The 19,973-nt window shown below is 37.5% G+C and overlaps 1 protein-coding gene across 1 annotated transcript in view; it reads left to right on the top strand.

Annotated features, from left to right (window-relative positions):
- The first annotated feature begins 10,388 nt into the window (after positions 1-10,388).
- The window catches only part of UNC13C (unc-13 homolog C), a 617,099-nt gene continuing 607,514 nt past the window's right edge, over positions 10,389-19,973 (top strand). Inside the window, exon 1 of the mRNA XM_012469803.3 lies at positions 10,389-13,383. Coding sequence (XP_012325226.2) covers positions 10,392-13,383 — 2,992 coding nt within the window. The 5' untranslated portion in view covers positions 10,389-10,391. The remainder of the gene's footprint in view (positions 13,384-19,973) is intronic.

Here is a 19,973-nt window from a genome sequence, read left to right on the forward strand (position 1 = left end):
CTCCTGCGTGGGAATTAAAAACACTTTCAACTACATGTAACACTATAGATTTTTATCTTCCTCACAAACTTTCAAAATTAGTGTGAAATTTACTACACCTTAAAAAATAGAGTAATGTGGGCCAGGCGCGGTGGCTCACGCCTGAAATCCCAGCACTTTGGGAGGCCTAGGCGGGTGGATCATGAGGTCAAGAGATCGAGACCATCCTGGTCAACATGGTGAAACCCCGTCTCTACTGAAAATACAAAAAATTAGCTGGGCATGGTGGCGCATGCCTGTAATCCCAGCTACTCAGGAGGCTGAGGCAGGAGAATTGCCTGAACCCAGGAGGCGGAGGTTGCGGTGAGCCGAGATTGCGCCATTGCACTCCAGCCTGGGCAACAAGAGCGAAACTCCGTCTCAAAAAAAAAAAAAAAAAAAAAAAAATAGACTAATGTAACTGAGTCTAAATGAGCCCCAAAGAAGATCCGTGTCACTATGGCGATTTCTTGGCTGCCCTGCAGTCAGGAAAATAGTAGGGGTAGAGGAAGGGTCTGTTCAGATAAGAATCATAATATTTAATGATAATGTTAGCATTTTTAGTACTTCTGATGTTCTCAGTACTTCTCTAATTATTTCTTATTTCATCCTTAGAGCAATATGAGGAAGTTGGTACCATTGTCTTATTTGTTAGATGAGGCAGCTGAGAAACAGAGAGGTTAAACAATTTGTTCATTGTGCGCAGCTGGGACGTGGCAGAGCTATGATCTAAAGCAGGCAGTCTGATTTAAGACTCCCCTCTATGACCTCCCCCACCCACAGGGGATGATGGAGCTCAGGTGGGCACCAGATGACACACATGACTCCTTCTCATCAAGGATGAAAGTGCTCCTTGATTTAATTGATGTTATATCCCACTTGAACAGTATGATATAGTATGGTTTGGTAACCATACAGAAATTACTCAATTCCTAACTGTATGTTGGAATAAGTCTTGAGTAAGTCACTTAGAAGCTCTGAGTCTAGCTTCTCTCTCTCTCTCTCTCTCTCTCTTTAAAATGAGAGTAATATTTTACCTTGTGGGGTTGTTTTCAAGATACAGATTAATCCTTTTAACAAATGAAACAGAATAGACCTTCAGAAACACAGAGGAGCAGGTAATTTGCTTAAACAGGGGCTCCCTGCCTTGCTATAGGACACTCAGGTAGTAATGTGTTCAACGTGGTGGGACAGATAACCTGAGAAACATTTCAGCTAATGGAAGCTTTTGCTCCAGAATAGTGGTGGTCCTCAGTGGCCGTTCTTTATACAGTTTAACCCTCCAGCAATAATTCTAAATGTCAAAATTGCTCACAGGATTTACTTTCAGAAATCTCTTTTAATCTCACACAGTTTCCAGTTCCAGAAAATTACAGACATTGAATATAGAGAATCAAGGTAAAAGTAAAATTATTTAGGGACAGAGTTAGATTGCCCCATCAAAGAATGTTGGGCACAGTGGGAAGGTGCCAAGCTCTTGAATGTGATTGCTGTAGAGGAAAGGCAGCACAGCCCAGAGGAAAGAATAGTGAAGTCGGGGTAGGAAACCTGCATCTTTGTTCCAGCTCTGCTGTGTGAACTAAGGCAAGTGTTTTGACCTTCCTAGCTTTCCTTTTCATGCTGTGTACAATTTGAGGTTCAATGCTATTCAAACTGCACTCCCCAGCCTCTACAACTCTGTAGAGGGTTTCTATAGGCTGCAATTTTTGTGGAAGCAGTGAAGTGGGACTCTAGCCCAGCTCCCTTAATCAAGCCAAAGCAGCTCTGCTTTTTCAATCATAATGATTTTCAACAAGTGATTTTCTTGGGGGAAAAAATGGGAGGGGGCTTGTTTCTGAGGATAAAACAAACAAAACAAAACCTTATAACAAAAAAACTCAGCTTTGAAATGTTACCATTCCAAGTTGTTTATCTATGAGCCAGGGTGCCTGTACTCTGCTCACTGTGCATGTGATTAGGAAGTCATTGCAAAGACTGAAAAAGCAATAGAACTTATCATCATGTAGCTGGGAACGGGGCTGGGCCACACCAAGATAATAAAGAGGCAAAGCTTATTCAAGGCTCCTCAGTGTCTCGTTTCTGGATTCTCCTCTTACCTGTCCCCTTTGAAGGTGAACTCTTCCGATTCTCAGAATTTAACATTTTTCAAAAAATTGTTGTTGGTGTATGGGTACCTGAGATATTTTGCTACAGGCATGCAATGTGTAATAATCACAGTAAATAGGGTACCCATCCCCTCAAGCTTTTATCCTTGGTATTACAAACAATCTAGTTATACACATTTAGTATTTTAAAATGCGCAATTAAACTTTTATGGACTGTAGTCACCCAATTTGCTATCAAATATTAGATTGCATTCTTTCTATTCTATTTACTCATTAACCATCGCCATCTTCCTTCCACCTTCCCGTTACCCTTCCCAGCCTCTGGTAACCATTCTTCTGCTTTCTGTCTCCATGAATTTAGCTGCTTTGATTTCCAGAATCCACAAATAAGTGATGACATCCAGTGTTTGTCTTTCTTTGCTTGGCTTATTTCCCTTAACATTCCTCCAGTTGCATCTATGTTATTGCAGATGACAGGCTCTCATTCTTCTTTTTATGGCTGAATAGTACTTTGTTATGTGTATGTACCACATTTCTTTATCCACTAATCTGTTGATGGATGCTTAGGTTGCTTCCAAGTCTTGGCTACTGTGAACAGTACTTCAACAGACATAGGATTGCAGATATCTCTTTGATATAAGGATTTCTTTTCTTTTCAGTATATATCCAAGAGTGGGATTGCTATCCTATGGTAGCTTTGTTTTTAGTTTTTGAGGAACTTTCAAACCATTCTCCATAGTGGTTGTAGTAATTTATGTTCCCACCAACAGAATACAAGGGCTTCCTTTTCTCAACATCCTCACCAGCATTTTTTGTTGCCTTTGAGATAAAAGCCATTTTAACTGGAGTGACATGGTATCTCATTGTAATTTTGAGTTGCATTTCTCTGATGATCATAAACTGAGATACTATTCTTACAAGATTACCATGAAAATCATTTGAGATGAAACAGACAAAAGGACTTTGTAGATCCTAAGTGCTTTGGAAATATTAGTACCTAGTGCCATTGTTTACTCTTAAACAAAAGTAGCAGCAATGAGAATGAATAAAGAATGTATGTGGGTTGAAGTTGCATGAAGAAATTCACAAAATAACTGATGAGCTAGAATTAAAGAGGATGCTTGAGTCATTTGACCTTTATTCTTGGGGGAAAAGGGATCTTCCTGTTGATTTTTCAAAAAATAATGTATTACCTTAGGATAAACCTTTTAATCACTTTCTGATTTGATCATTTTTGTTGAAATATTTTAATATGTATTGGTTTATTACTTTTGCATTAAAGTAAGGCAAAAAGTAACAGTTCCCGCAAACATTATTTAATGTGTTACTGTGTTTCAGCAATTCTCATTCTCAGTCATCCCTGTGACCATCAGTCACATTATATACACATCTTTTTACTCCTTCATGTGGAAAGGATATATAAAACAGGCATAAATCTTCACTGACGTGATAAATACATTCTAGAGGATGCTTTTGAAAACTTCATCTTTAATACCAGCCTATTTGCTCATCATCTGCCTTGTCCCAACTTGCTCTACCTGCTCCGTCTCCTCACCCACTATTGGTGTATCTGGCTTGCCCTTCCATCTCCAGCTACTCTGGTTTTCTTCTTTGCTGTGTTTGGAGGAGCCTGCTTATAAAGTTGCTTGGTCAGTGTGCTGCTCAATGCTGTTTTCCACAGGGGCCCTCTTGCTCAGTTGCACCTTTTCTGCACTTTGTTAGGTTTGCTCCTTCTCTGTTGCCGTAATTTTGCCCTCCTACCTGATGGGAAACCTCTTTGAGTCAGTTACTTTCCAGATCACCAAGAATTTACTGTTGAACAGATATAGAGTGAGCCATATTTATGTGTCACCCTTTTATATATTTTGAAATAATTTCTTTTAAATCAGTAATTATAGGGCATTTGCTGATGAGGTGCTGTTGTATTGAAAAGCACAGGCTTTCTTGCTATGTTCTTGTGGGAAAATAATTCTAGTCCTAACATAGTCCAGGACACATAACACAAAGTTAATGGAAATGAAGGAGCAGTTAAGAGTAAGGTTATTCTATTAGTCTAGGATTAAGCAAATAACAGTAAAGTCAAAAAGTCAGGTGATTCAATAGCAAAGAGATGGAATCCACCCAAATGCCCATCAACAATAGATTAGATAAAGAAAATTTGGTACATATACACCATGGAATACTACGAAGCCATAAAAAGGAATGAGGTCATGTCCTTTGCGGGGACATGGATGAAGCAAAAGCCATTATCCTCAGCAAACTAACGCAGGAACAGAAAATCAAGCACCATGTGTTCTTACTCATAATTGGGAGCTGAACAATGAGAAGACATGAACTCAGGGAGGGGAACATCATACACTGGAACCTGTTGGAGGCTGGGTTTGGGGGGAGGAAGAGCATTAGGAAAAATAGCTAATGCATGCTGGGCTTAATATCTAGGTGATGGGTTGACAGGTGTAGCAAACCAGCATGGCACATGTTTACCTACATAACAAACCTGCACATCCTGCACATGGAACCTAGAACTAAAAATAAAAATTAAAAAAAGTCAGGTAATAGCATATTTCTAGGCCAAAGGCAGGAAAACAGATCAGAATCAGGGCCAGTGAGACAAGCTTGAGTCTTGAGGGCAGGACTTGGGAAGGCAAACTCCTTGGGCTATACCATAAGAGGTCCTGTCCCTTTGTCTTCTATGTCTGTCTTGAAAGTTAACCTCTAAATACCCAGCTCACCTGACTATTTAGTACTTTACTGCCTTCATTAAGTAACCTAAAATACTTTACTGCATTTAATAAGGAACATAAAATTGTTTGTTGATCTGAAAATGCTTTTAACTTAATTCTGGTAGTAATTTAGCAATAAATTTTTGACTGTTTAAAAGTTCATTATCTTCTTTAGCTCACTGGGGTATCGAGCTTTTAGAGTCACACTAAACAGTTCTCTTAAAAATGAATATATTAACAGTTTCAGAGTTTACACACTAGCTGTTCAAATCTGGGGCTCGGAGTCAAGGCTGCATTTCATGTTAATTGCATGACCTTAAGCAAGTTTCCAGAAACGCTAAACCTTGAACCACTTCATCTGGAAAATAAAAATACTTATTTTATACAATTATTGTGAGAATAAAATGAGATAAACTCAAGAAAATTGCATACACAGTGCTTGGCCCATAGTAATAATTGAATATTATTACTAAGGCTTCTCATAACAACATAGTCTAGTGTTTGAAACTCTCTCGAAGAATTTCTTTCCAAAGCCTTAAATCTTATCCCTAATTACTGAAAATAATGTGTGGTTATGTAACTAAAGTTAAAATATCTGGAGCGTAATTTGGAGTTTTAGAATTCAAGTAGTTAAGATGACATGATGTTCTCCTGGTATTCACCCTCTAGTTACCTCTCATCCACCTTGAGTTTTTCCTGATTTGAGCTATTTTCCTTTTTTATTATTATTATACTTTAAGTTCTGGAGTATATATGCAGTACGTGCAGGTTTGTTACATAGGTATACACATGCCACATGGTTGTTTGCTACATCCATCACTCCATCATCTACTTTGGGTATTTCTCCTAATGCTATCCCTCCACTATCTCCCCACCCCCTGCTATCCCTCCCTTAATCTCCCTCCCCCTGACAGGCCCCAGTGTGTGATGTTCCCCTCCTTGTGTCCATGTGTTCTCATTGTTCAACACCCACTTATGAGTGAGAACATGCAGTGTTTGGTTTTCTGTTCTTGTGTCAGTTTGCTGAGAATGATGAGTTATTTTCTTTTAAAAAATTGAACATCAGAGAGAGGAGTAGGTATGTGGGTTTGTTTGGGGTAGGTGTAAGGACTTGTGTCAGTAACCACTGGTAATATTCACTTTACATATGAATGATTGTATCATAGACTCCAGGACAAGGGCCAAACTACCTTTTGCTTTTTTTAGGTGTGCAGTTTTCGGCTATATCTCTTTATCTCTTTGAATCTTTTTATGTCTTCATATAATAGACATAATAATGCCTTCTTTAAAGAGTTTCTGTGAGGATTACTGAGAAAATTTAAGTTTCTGAAACATAACAGGTGCTCATTAAATGTCAGCTTCCTTTCCTATCTCAGTCACTTGTCTGAAGGAAGTTCCACAGCTGGTATTTTTACTCGCCAACTATTTCCTTAAGGAGTCTATGGTTTTATGATGAGATTGTATCATACACACATGCAATAGGAGCTCACTAACTGGGAAGGTGAGATTTCAATATTAGGAAATTGTTGCCAAACCATAGAGATATATGGTGTCTTCTCTTTCACTTCTGAATGCTTCTTTAGAATGTTTCTCCTCCCTCTTTCATTCTCCAACCTAGCAGAATTCTTAGGTTGCCTCCCACTGTATCTATCATAATTTTCACATCACTTACCACCTGATTAGTTTTCTGCAATTGCTTCTCAAACCTTTTCATTGCTTTTCTTAGTATTAATAATAACTAATATTTACTGGGTTTTGCTATTTTCTAGACATTGTTCCAAAAAATTTACATGTATTAATGTATTTAAACCTTACAACTATCCGATGAGGAGATACTATTTCTGTCCCAACATAAATAATTTGCAAGATAAAGCAGTAGGGAAGTAATTATTATTTTTTATTATTGAGACATAGTCTCCCTCTCTTGCCAGGCTGGAGTTCAGTGGCATGATCTCGGCTTACTGCAACCTCCACTTCCTGGGTTCAAGCAATTCTCCTGGCTCAGCCTCCTGAGTATCAGGGACTACAAGCATGCACCACCACACCTGGCTAAGTTTTATATTTTTAGTAGAAATAGGGTTTCACCATGTTGGCTGGAATGGTCTCAATCTCCTGACCTCAACTGATCCACCGACCCCACCTCCCAAGGAAGTAATTTTCTTATAATCACACAGCTAGTGTATCACAGAGTTGAGATTCCATTGCAGATAATCTGGATCAAGGGACTCTGCTAAAAGCCAACAACCATTAGTGCCTCCTCCTCAATTAGGACTTCTTAAATTTCAAAACTCTCTACATTTTTATTCTATTTTATCAATCCCCTGCTCACCATCAGAAGCATTCCTCTCTGGACAAAGTGGATGCTTTTCCATTTTTGCACACGACCTGACTGTCTCAGATGCTTCTCTTCTGCTCACACTGCTTCTCCTTCTCTGGATTGTGTAAGGCCCAGTGCAGCCAGTTCATGGGTTTATTACTTTCATTAGTTAGTTCATGGGTTTATTACTTTCATTCATTTATATAATCAACTATCTGAAAAATAGAATGAGTCTATTATATATCAAGGGCTATAAAGATGTGGCACATATACACCATGGAATACTATACAGCCATAAAAAAGAATGAGTTCATGTCCTTTGCAGGGACATGGATGAATCTGGAAACCATCATTCTCAGCAAATGGACACAAGAACAGAAAACCAAACACCGCATGTTCTCACTCATAAGTGGGTGTCGAACAACAAGAACACATGGACACAGGGAGGGGAACATCACACACTGGGGCCTGTTGGGGAGTGAGGGGAGTAGGGGAGGGATAGTAGGGGATGGGGGCATTGGGGAGGGTTAACATTAGGAGAAATACATAATATAGGTGATGGGGGGATGGATGCAGCAAAAGATCATGGTAGGTATATACCAATGTAACAATTCTGCAGGATCTGCACATGTGCCCCATAACTTAAAATATACATATATATAAAAGAACTGAAGTAGAACTACGATTAGATCCAGGAATCTCACTACTGGGTATATACCCAGAGGATAAGTCATTATACAAAACAAGATACTTGCACATGCATGTTTATAGCAGCACAATTCACAATTGCAAAAATATGGAACTAGTCCAATTGCCCACCAATAAATAATAAAGAAATAGTGATAAATATATTTTTTCTTCATTCGTCTGTTGAAGATATATATATTTCTAACAGAAATACTTGGTGTGTGTGTATGTGTGTGTGTGTGTATGTGGGTGTGTATGTGTGTGATGTTACCACTCAGCCATAAAGGAATGAATTAATGGCATTCGCAGAAACATGGATGGAAACTATTATTCTAAGTGAAGTAACTCAGTAATGTATAACTAAACATCATATGTTGTCACTCATAAGTGGGAGCTAAGAGGATGCCAAGGCATAAGAGTGATGCAATGAACTTTGGGGTCTCTGGGAAAAGAGCGGGAGGGATGAAAGACTACAAATTGGGTTCAATGTATACTACTTGGGTTATGGCTGCGTCAAAATTTCACAAATTACCACTAAAGAACTTACTTATGTAACCACATACCAGTTGTTTCCCAAAAATCTGTGGATTTTTTTTTTTTTTTAAAACAAAAAAGAAATAAAAAATAAAACAAAAGAGTGGGTAGGAGAGAGATGAGCTCGGTTTGGGTGGTTGCTGAAATGGTTTTGGAGTTTAAGCATTATTATTGCAGATAGCGAGGTCTGGATAATGAATGATATTCTGGCTAGAGAGGACATAAAAGTTACTGAGGCATGAAAGAATATGGAGCCCTTAGTGAATAACAGGTTGCTTTCTGTGATTGGGTTTGTGTGTGCAACTGTGAACTGAGTTTGCATTTGGTGGGCTTCACTTCACATTGAACATTCCTCCTCAAACTTTTTCTAACAATTATTGCCTAGAACAGTAACTTTGAACCACTAATGCCAGTCAGGAGATTTAGATTTGAAAACATCAGAGGCATTAATGGAATTGCTACTTTGATTTAAACAAAAAGAAGCATTTGTTTCTAAGTTTGAAAGACTAAGGATTTTGGACTGAGTGATTGGCAGAAAATTTTATTCTACCAAAATTGGTTTAAAAATAATTTATCGCATCGCAACTTTTCAAAGCCTTTTCTTCACAAGGAGATGTCACATAGGAGAATAAAAAAATGATTTTTTTATTGTACTTTAGATTCCGGGGTATATGTGCAGATCATGCAAAATTGTTGCATAGGTACATTCATGGTTTGTGTTTGTGAATGAATACCAAATTATTTCTAAGGAGAAGGGTTATATTCTGATAATTTGTGAAACCCAGACAGACTTGGACTTCTTTAGAGTTTATCTCTTTCCCTCTGTCTTTTCTTCTCCTCTTCTCATTTACACTCCCCTGTCTCTTGTGAAGCTTGGCTCCTGGCCAGAGCATGTATCCCCAAATCCTCTACAGAGCTACAGAGCCTGATTGAAATGAAACTGGCAGATTTCCAAGTTAAGGGAGCTGATAAAAGAGCAAATTTCTGAGAAAATCTGTAGTTTATGATGTTCTTTAATGAATTAAACAGATTATCTACCCAAACACATAGTGGAATACCAATAAAGTCTTTTGTCTATTACTGTTATTCTGGGTATATTTCACTGATAAAATAGTAAATTCAATTCAACAAAAATTTGAGTTCCTACTCCATGTAAGGCCCAGTGCTGGCAAACCAGCAAAATTAAAAGTAAACTTTATTTTCTTTTTCTTCACATAATTCAAGAAACTAGTCATCATAGAGATTACTTATTTTTGTGATCAAGAAAAGATTATTTGAATGTATAAAAACAGGTTTTATATACATAGATAATATTAATTTGTGAATTTTGAGTATCTGGAATGTGAGGGGAATACACTTAGATTTAAATTCTTATGTTTGTGTAAGTAAACATGACATTAGGAAAGAAAGTAAAGTACAAATGACTTTATGAAGTTAATATGGCTGTATAAATTGCCGGCCGTATTACTCAATGTTTTCTAAATAATCATTATTACCTTTTATTACTATTTCAGTTGTGCCCACCCAGAAGTGGTTTAGCAAAAAACATTATAAACATAGTTATTGGTACTGATTTAACTAATTATTTTAAAAGTAAATGTGTATTGAAATTCATGTATTCTATCTCCTCTGCAATTTTTCATACATTGTGTATTATGAAGACTTTTGAAATATGTTGTAAATGGAATAAATCTAGAATTGAATTCTGATATTTATTTTAACATTCATTTTAACATTCATTTCTTTTTAGATGCTACATGGAGTTATGTGGAAATGAGAGAGATTCATGAAACTCCTCCTCCAGGAAAGAATGTCTTTCGTAGATGGAGCTTTGCTTCTGGTTTGCACAGGATAGCAACAATGTGGCGGAGCCATGCCTGCGCTTCCTGCTCTTTCCAATGAGGCACAGAGTATCTGAACAGTGATGCTTGCCTTGGATTTTCAGATTTTCATCCTGTTACCTTATTTACTATTTTGGGGCAGAAAAGCTTGTACTAATTGCTCTCCATGGTGGCTAATTTTTTCAAGAGCTTGATATTACCTTACATTCATAAGCTGTGCAAAGGAATGTTTACAAAGAAATTGGGAAATACAAACAAAAAAAAAGAGAATCGTCAGCAGAAAAAGGATCAAGACTTTCCTACTGCTGGCCAGACCAAATCCCCCAAGTTTTCTTACACCTTTAAAAGCACTGTAAAGAAGATTGCAAAGTGTTCGTCCACTCATAACTTATCCACTGAGGAAGACGAGGCTGGTAAAGAGTTTTCCCTCTCGCCAACATTCAGTTACCGAGTAGCTATTGCCAATGGTCTACAGAAGAATACTAAAGTAACCGTCAGTGATAATGAGGATCTGCTTCAAGAGCTGTCTTCAATTGAGAGTTCCTACTCAGAATCATTAAATGAACTAAGGAGTAGCACAGAAAACCAGGCACAACCAATACACACAATGCCAGTTAGACGCAACAGAAAGAGTTCAAGCAGCCTTGCACCCTCTGAGGGCAGCTCCGATGGGGAGCGTACTCTACATAGCTTAAAACTGGGAGCTTTACGAAAACTGAGAAAATGGAAAAAGAGTCAAGAGTGTGTCTCCTCAGACTCAGAGTTAAGCACCATGAAAAAGTCCTGGGGAATAAGAAGCAAGTCTTTGGACAGAACTGCTCGAAACCCAAAGACAAATTCCCTGGATCCAGGGTTCAGTTCCTCTGGCTGCATTAGCCAAACACATGATGTCATGGAAATGATCTTTAAGGAACTTCAGGGAATAAGTCAGATAGAAACAGAACTTTGTGAACTACGAGGGCACGTCAATGCTCTCAAACACTCCATTGATGAGATCTCCAGCAGCGTGGAGGTTGTACAAAGTGAAATTGAGCAGCTACGTACAGGGTTTGTCCAGTCTCGGAGGGAAACCAGAGACATCCATGATTATATTAAGCACTTAGGTCATATGGGTAGCAAGGCAAGCTTGAGATTTTTAAATGTGCCTGAAGAAAGATTTGAATATGTTGAAAGTGTGGTGTACCAAATTCTAATAGATAAAATGGGTTTTTCAGATGCACCAAATGCTATTAAAATTGAATTTGCTCAGAGGATAGGGCACCAGAGGGACTGCCCAAATGCAAAGCCTCGACCCATACTTGTGTACTTTGAAACCCCTCAGCAAAGGGATTCTGTCTTAAAAAAATCATATAAACTCAAAGGAACAGGTGTTGGAATCTCAACAGATATTCTAACTCATGACATCAGAGAAAGAAAAGAGAAAGGGATACCATCCTCTCAGACATATGAGAGCATGGATATAAAGTTGTCTACTCCAGAGGTAAAAATCAAAAAGAACGATTGGCAGTCACCTGATGACAGTGATGAAGATCTTGAATCTGACCTCAATAGAAACAGTTACGCTGTGCTTTCCAAGTCAGAGCTTCCAACAAAAGGAAGTACTTCCAAACCAAGCTCAAAATCACACAGTGCTAGATCCAAGAATAAAGCTGCTAATGGCAGCAGAATTTCAAATAAATCAGATTATGATAAAATCTCCTCACAGTTGCCAGAATCAGATATCTTGGAAAAGCAAACCACAACCCATTATGCAGATGCAACACCTCTCTGGCACTCACAGAGTGATTTTTTCACTGCTAAACTTAGTCGTTCTGAATCAGATTTTTCCAAACTGTGTCAGTCTTACTCAGAGGATTTCTCAGAAAATCAGTTTTTCACCAGAACTAATGGAAGCTCTCTCCTGTCATCTTCGGACCGGGAGCTATGGCAGAGGAAACAGGAAGGAACAGCTACCCTGTATGACAGTCCCAAGGACCAGCGTTTGAATGGAAGTATTCAGGGTATCCGAGGGCAGACTGAAATAGAAAACACAGAAACTGTGGATAGTGGAATGAGTAATGGCATGGTGTGTGCATCTGGAGACCAAAGTCGTTACAGTGATTCTCAGCTCTCTTTACATGAGGATCTTTCTCCATGGAAGGAATGGAATCAAGTAGAGCAAGGAGCTGATTTAGGCTTGGATTCATCTACCCAGGAAGGTTTTGATTATGAAACAAACAGTTTTTCTGACCAACAGCTTGGTGTTTACAATAAAGACCTGGAATACTTGGGAAAGTGCCACAGTGACCTTCAAGATGACTCAGAGAGCTACGACTTAACTCAAGATGACAACTCTTCTCCATGCCCTGGCTTGGATAATGAACCACAAGGCCAGTGGGTTGGCCAATATGACTCTTATCAGGAAGCTAATTCTAATGAGCTATACCAAAATCAAAACCAGTTGTCCATGATCTATCGAAGTCAAAGTGAATTGCAAAGTGATGATTCAGAGGATGCCCCACCCAAATCGTGGCATAGTCGATTAAGCATTGACCTTTCTGATAAGACTTTCAGCTTCCCAAAATTTGGATCTACTCTGCAGAGGGCTAAGTCAGCCTTGGAAGTCGTATGGAACAAAAGCACACAGAGTCTGAGTGGGTATGAGGACAGTGGCTCTTCATTAATGGGGAGATTTCGGACATTATCTCAATCAACTGCAAATGAGTCAAGTACCACACTTGACTCTGATGTCTACACGGAGCCCTATTACTATAAAGCAGAGGATGAGGAGGATTATAGTGAACCAGTGGCCGATAATGAAACAGATTATGTTGAAGTGATGGAACAAGTCCTTGCTAAACTAGAAAACAGGACTAGTATTACTGAAACAGATGAACAAATGCAAGAATATGATCACCTTTCATATGAAACACCTTATGAAACCCCACAAGATGAGGGTTATGATGGTCCGGCAGATGATGTGGTTAGTGAAGAGGGATTAGAACCCTTAAATGAAACATCAGCTGAGATGGAAATAAGAGAAGATGAAAACCAGAACATTCCTCAACAGCCTGTGGAGATCACAAAGCCAAAGAGAATTCGTCCTTCTTTCAAAGAAGCAGCTTTAAGGGCCTATAAAAAGCAAATGGCAGAGTTGGAAGAGAAGATCTTGGCTGGAGGTATTCATGTTTCAATGCTATATTGTGAGCTAATTGTGTTTTAACATTGGGTAGCACTTCTTTAGAGCATATTCTATTTTAACTTGCTTGAAAGAGTTTACTTGCAATTACTTTTCATGCTTACTTTGAGGGACATTTTATTTTACTCAAGTAGCTCCCCTAACAAGTTGGGCTTGATGATTTAAAATCAAACAATATTTTAAATGGGTCATATTGGAATGAGCCCAAACTTAACCCAACACATTGTGGATCAGATTTCTCTGCTAAATTTAGGCACAGATCTCATTTTATATCAACAAACTTTGTGGCATCAGTTATCAAAGAAAAGGTGAGTGAAACAAAAGATTAAAGCCAACAGTCTGGGGTCTACTTCTTGGTTCATTAAGTTTACAGGGATGGGGAGAAAGGTGTAGTTCATCTTAAAAAAATCTGAAAAGATGAAGTCTGAGACTTAATCACTCCTTTTCCTATCCATTAACAATTTAGGGGCTGCCCACAGGAAGAGTTGTAGCACAGGCTATGATAGGCCAGTCCCATGGAAGACCACGGGCTCACTTACAACCTACTCACACAGTCAGGGAGAGCAATAGGGCCAATGCCCCAGGCCATGCCTGAGTGGTCACAAGCTATTGTTTGAAAAGAGATCAGTAAGAGGATAGAGTTGAGTAGTTACCTCCCTAAGATTAAAATCCCTTCTCCACCATGGAAATGAGAAGAGTACCTTAATTAACAAGATTACTTGCTTTCTTGTGGGAACAACTTTGGAATATATACTTTTGGAAAGTAATAGTTACATCTAAATATATGAGTTTGTTTACTTTTTATTTCTCAACCCAATTTCCTCTGCACTTATTCCAGTCCCTTACCATTTTAGTTGCATGATAATTACATTTTTGGGATAGTCTGTTACAATCTCAATTTAAATGAATTGCATATTATGTTCCCTGATCATGGGATTGTCATCATTAACTAAGCTATTACTCTACATAATACTTCATATATATGATCAAATGTTATTTGCTATTATCAAATAATATAATATCTGCAGCCAGTAGCTGATTACAGCTTCTTTGTCTTCACCAAAGCTGTGATCAGACTCCTCTACACTAGCCATTTTCTGGTTGATATGAGAAGATTATTGAATAATCAGAAATCTTTACTGCTAAATATTTGAATTTCTAAGACAACTGAAATAACTAGGCTTTGCTGCCTTTTAAAGATCTGTTTTTATAAAATAAAACAGTTTATGTAACTTATTTAAAAATAATATAAATCAAAGGGATCTGGAATGCATTGGCTGCCGTGACATTTTGTGAATTTTTTTTTTTTTTTTTTTGCAGTGATGGGTAATCCTCAACTATGTTTAAAACTGATAGAGTGAAAAGTAGTCAAATGTTATACAAATGTAATTCATATTGTAATAATATCTATCTTACATCAGTGATTTTTGAGAGTCAGAAGTCCTTGTTGCTGAAATTCAGTTGCTATTTCTTGGGTTTCAGGCCAGCAGTTTGATACTTATTTTATTTGCTGTTGATTCAGAGAAGCCTACTCAATGGCAAATAAAAACTAAGAAGTGTGTGAGCATGTGTGTGTGCATGTGTGTGAGTGTATGTGTGTGAGCACGTGTGTGTGAGTGTGTGTGTGTGGTTTGTGTATGTCTGTTGTTAGAGAAATGTTTTAATGCCAATTGATTAATGTAGTTTCTTGAAAAGTTAGGCAATATCATAAATAGGACAAGATCATACATCTCAGGAAAATGGATCTTCTTCAATTTTTAAAAATTCCTATTGAGCAAGCCTCTGCAAAACAGATTGTTACTGATGGTGACCCTTCCACCAGCTAACAAACCTAGTCATCCAGTGGCACTTAACCTTGGAAAACACACATGCTCTTGGTTATCTAGAGCCACCTGGTTAAGAATAAAAACACAGATAAAACAATCTGACATATTAGGCCTGGCTTTGGAGGACTCAGACTCCTCTGTCCTCTTGGAGCTTGGCTGCTTCTTATCCGGTGAGCCAACTTTGAATGGAATCTGTTGGGTATCATCTGTCTTAGAGGACATCAGCACACGCATGCATCTTTAAGATGGTCTCTGGTTGCTGAAAGGTACCAGATTGACTACCCAGGAAGCTGCAGTAGCCTAGATTTTAAAGGCTGTCTCTGCGCCCCTTGGCAGCAGTCAGGCAGCTTTCCCTATCCTGTGCCACCCATATGCCTCTGATGGAAGGGCAGCCAAAGAAGGACATTTTCCAGGCCCTTTTCCTGCTCAGAGCATCCCAAAAAGGTGCCAATTGTCATGATGGTTTCTGTGCCCATGGCCATCTGCTTACTGGGCTTTGGGCAGATGCCAACAGATTTTTCCCTCCATGGCTACGTAGTTATCATTAGGTAGCAGTGCTGTCTTTTCTCTATAAGTAACCTTAGCCAGATTGAAATGCAGAGCTCTTGCTGTCAAACTGTGGGATGCTGTCCCTCTGACATAGCTTTATGGAATCATAAGCTCACCCATGTGAATTATTTATTTCAACTGCTGTCTTCAGGATCCAGAAGACAAGAAAACCCTATTGTTTATAGATGTGGATATTTGGTGATAATATTTTGGAGAACCTTTACCTTGAACAGCATTCCAGTAGATGGAGAGACCTTAGAGTGTGTGTGGCCAGAAGCTTCCTGATGAGGTTAAAGTCTTCCACTGTTGCTGGCCCCTGCTGAGTTGGTACCATTTGTGTAGCTGTGTTTATACCTACACCATCATGGTGACTGTCTGATCCCCCACTTCCAGCCTTGTAACACCTATCAACTGGAATTAACTATTTACTGCCGCCTCAAAATTCCCATATAGTTGCCTCTTATGGCACTGACTTTCATCTTAAATTTATGTGTATTTCTCATTTTCTATTCCAAAATAATCTAGAGGCAAGATATCTTTTTTTTTTTTTTTAATTCTTTAACTTGCATGGTGCTTTATACCCACATGGCATTGAGTTAGTATATGTTGGATAAATGCCTGAATTAAGAGAGGCAGAATAGTAAATAAAAAACACAAACTTTAAAGCCAAATCCAAATTCACACTGTGGCTTTTAATTGCTAAGACTATGACTTTATCTCCTGAGAGCTCAGATGAATAGATATAAAAGTTTATTACTCACAATTACTGTTAGGCACTTTCTAGGCTGTTTACCTGTTTTTCATTCTTTTACTTCTTATAACACCACTACTTATTTTATTTTATTATTATCCCGTTTTACAGGTGAGGAAACAGAAGCTGAAAACTTACCTAACTTAATGTCAAACTTACCTAACTGGTGTATCCAGAATTACATGGATTGTTACTTTGTCTATTTAGAACAGCAATATGCTTATTTACTTCAAAGGTTGTTTTTATTCAAGTTTTAGGTTGGAAAAACTGATAATAGATGAGGAAGAGTCAGCCACTAGGTTTAGTTCAACTCAGAGATACTCATGAGAAACCAGTACTAATATAAAAGGCATTAGGTTTCTGGGACTCTGAGGTTTTGATGTGAAATAGTTCATTTTTTGTGTTTCTACTATAAATCAAGATTTGTAGAGTGCAATACACACTGTACTGTAACAGCTGCTTGAAGGGTGTTGTATTTGAAATCTGATACACTTTACCTGAAATTATAACCTAAAGTCAGTTTGAAGTATTAATAATTTTCCTAGCAGAAGAACAAAAATCTTGTTCAGAAAGACTGTGATATTGGAAGTCAGCATACTTCCTGATTTTTAAATCATTGTATATATATTGTTTTCTGAATAGTTATTAAACTGTCAGAATATTTTGAATTCTAAGTAAGGATATAAAATTTCCTAAGGTATATATTTTGTTAGACTAGTGGTTCTAAATCTGGCTGGTTTTTAGAATCATCTGGAAAGCTTTTGTAGTAGTTGTTCCTGGGGTGTTCTTTTAAAATGACCAATTATATAAGCATATTTTCACAGATCATTGTGACTTGGTGATCCTACAATGGGGCTGGGCATATGCATTTAAAATTATACGAGTTACTGATGTAATATATACCCTTTAATAAAACAAGAGCAACCACCACACACACAATTAAAAACATAATACAACAAAATCTAAAATGAAAAGTAAAATAGCTCACCTGTGAACAGTCCAGGTCAGAAGGATAGAGTCTGGCTATTCACATGCTCACTTGATGGTTCTGAGGAATGTGGTCGTCAGAGCACATGTGAAGAGCACGGCTAAAAGCTATGTAGCAAATATGCCTGCCCACACAGCATTCTTAATTTCTCCTTTTTATAAATTGAAAGTTAAAATTAGTCTAAGGAAAAATATTAGTGATTTTTTAACTTAAAAACAAACAATGATTTGCCAACCCTCCAGAGTTAAGTAGATTATTACATTTTATGAAAAAGCTTTGGTAATATCTACATATTAAAACAGAACAGCAATAGATGTATTCTTTAACAGGTATGTATTTACAGAAAATTTTAGAAATCATCTATATCAAAAGACCTAGGGGATTTTCCTGTAGAAATCATTCGGTGCAAAATTTTGCCTGCAAATAAATTCCTATCATTCCACATTTTATCTGTTTTTGCAACTTTGAGCCTTTTTTTTTTTTTTTTTTTTTTTTTTTTGGTAACTCTTCCTTGAAGCATAGAAATATTGGTAATAGTAGAAGTCAACTGAATTTGCAAAATGTTCCATAAAAATTCAGTACATAATAATAACCTTTCGTCTTAGTATTTTTTGTTTCTAAAACACTAGAATTATCTGTTATGTAAAGTGATTCTCTTGTTTTTTTAATTGACAATAACATTTTAATTGAGATATTATGGAATATTTTGAGTTATGTTTACATTGTAGAAAGATTCAAACAAGCTAATTAACATATCCATCACCTTAAAAACATAACTTTTTTTTTCAGTGAGAACATGCTATTCTTTCAGTAATTTTGAAATATACAATGTTATTATTGACTGTGGTTACCATACTGTGAAGTATACCTCTAACATTTATTCTTCTAGTCTAGCTCAAACTTTTTACCATTTGATCAATACCTCCCCTTTTACCACCTTACTCCCTACTCCCACCCTTAGACTCAGGTAATCATCTTTCTAAAATCTGTTTCTCTGAGATTGACTTTGTTAGATTCCACATATCATTGAGATTATACAGTATTTTCTTCCTTTGCCTGCCTGACTTATTTCTCTTAGCATAATGTCCTTCAGTTACATTCATGTTCTTACAATTACAGAATTCCTTTCTTTTTAAAGACTGTATAGTATTCCATTGTGTGTACACCTACTATTTTATCCATTCATCCACTGGTAGACACTTAGTTTGCTTTCGTATCTTGGCTATTGTGAATATTGCTGAAGTAAACATGGAAATGCAGATATCTCTTTGAACTGTCAGTCTCACTTCCTTTGAATATACTAACCTGAGATGCATGATGACATTTCAGTTGATGGATGATGGACTGCATATATGATGGTCGTCCCAAAAGATTATAATACTGTATTTTTACTGTACCTTTTCTATGTTTGAATATGTTTAGATACACAAACATTTACCAATGTGTTACAGTTGTCTACAGTAATCACTATACTGACATGTTTTATATGTTAAATGGTAAATGTTTATGTATCTAAACATATCTAGTAGCAATAGGCTATACCATATATCCGGGGTGTATAGTAGGTGATACCATTGAGGTTTGGTTTGTGTAAGGTACAGTCTATGATGTTCAAGCAATGACGAAACCACCTAATGACTAATTTCTCAGAAAACATCCCTATTGTTAAGCAACACATGACTGACTGTGAAGAAGTGGGATTGCCAGATCGTATTTTCTAGTAATTATATTTATAGTTTTTTGAGGAACCTCCATAGTATTTTCCAAAATGGCTGTGCTAATGTACATTCCTACAAAAGTGTACAAGAATTTCCTTTTCTCCACATCCTCACCAACATTTGTTATTATTTATCTTTTTGATAGTCATTGTAACAGGTGTGAGGTGATACCACACTGTGGTTTTCAGCCTTTTTTTTGAGTAACAGGGTCTCTGTCATCCAGGCTGGAGTAGGTTGATGATCCTGGTTCGTTGCAGCCTCAGACTTCAGGGATCAAGTAATTTTCCTGCCTCAGCTTTTGCAGTAGCTAGGATTATAAGCAAAAGCCACCCTAGCCCAGCCTCTTTGTGGTTTTGATTTGCATCTCCCTGAGATATTGAACACGGTCTGATATATCTCCCATTTGCATTTATCCTTTTGATAAACATCTGCTCAGGTTCTTTGCCCATTTTAAACGAGGTTACTTAATTTCTTGCTGTTGACTTGTCTGGGTTCCTTATATATTTTTGATATTGGCCCCTTATCAAATATATGGTTTGCAAATAATACTTTCTTCCAATCTATGAATTGTCTCATCTTTATATAGATTGTTTCTTTGGCTTTGCAGAAGCTTTTTACTTTGATGTCATTCCATTTGCCTATTTTGCTTTTGCTGTCTGTGCTTTTGGAGTGAAAGGAGACCTGTGAGGACTGAAGTTGCCAAGGATCCCTAGAAGCAGCAGAGACCCAGCTGGGGAC

The sequence above is a fragment of the Aotus nancymaae genome, unplaced genomic scaffold (genome assembly GCF_030222135.1).
Source record: "Aotus nancymaae isolate 86718 unplaced genomic scaffold, 86718_ANA_hifiasm-v0.15.2.pri h1tg000062l, whole genome shotgun sequence".
NCBI lineage: Eukaryota > Metazoa > Chordata > Mammalia > Primates > Aotidae > Aotus > Aotus nancymaae.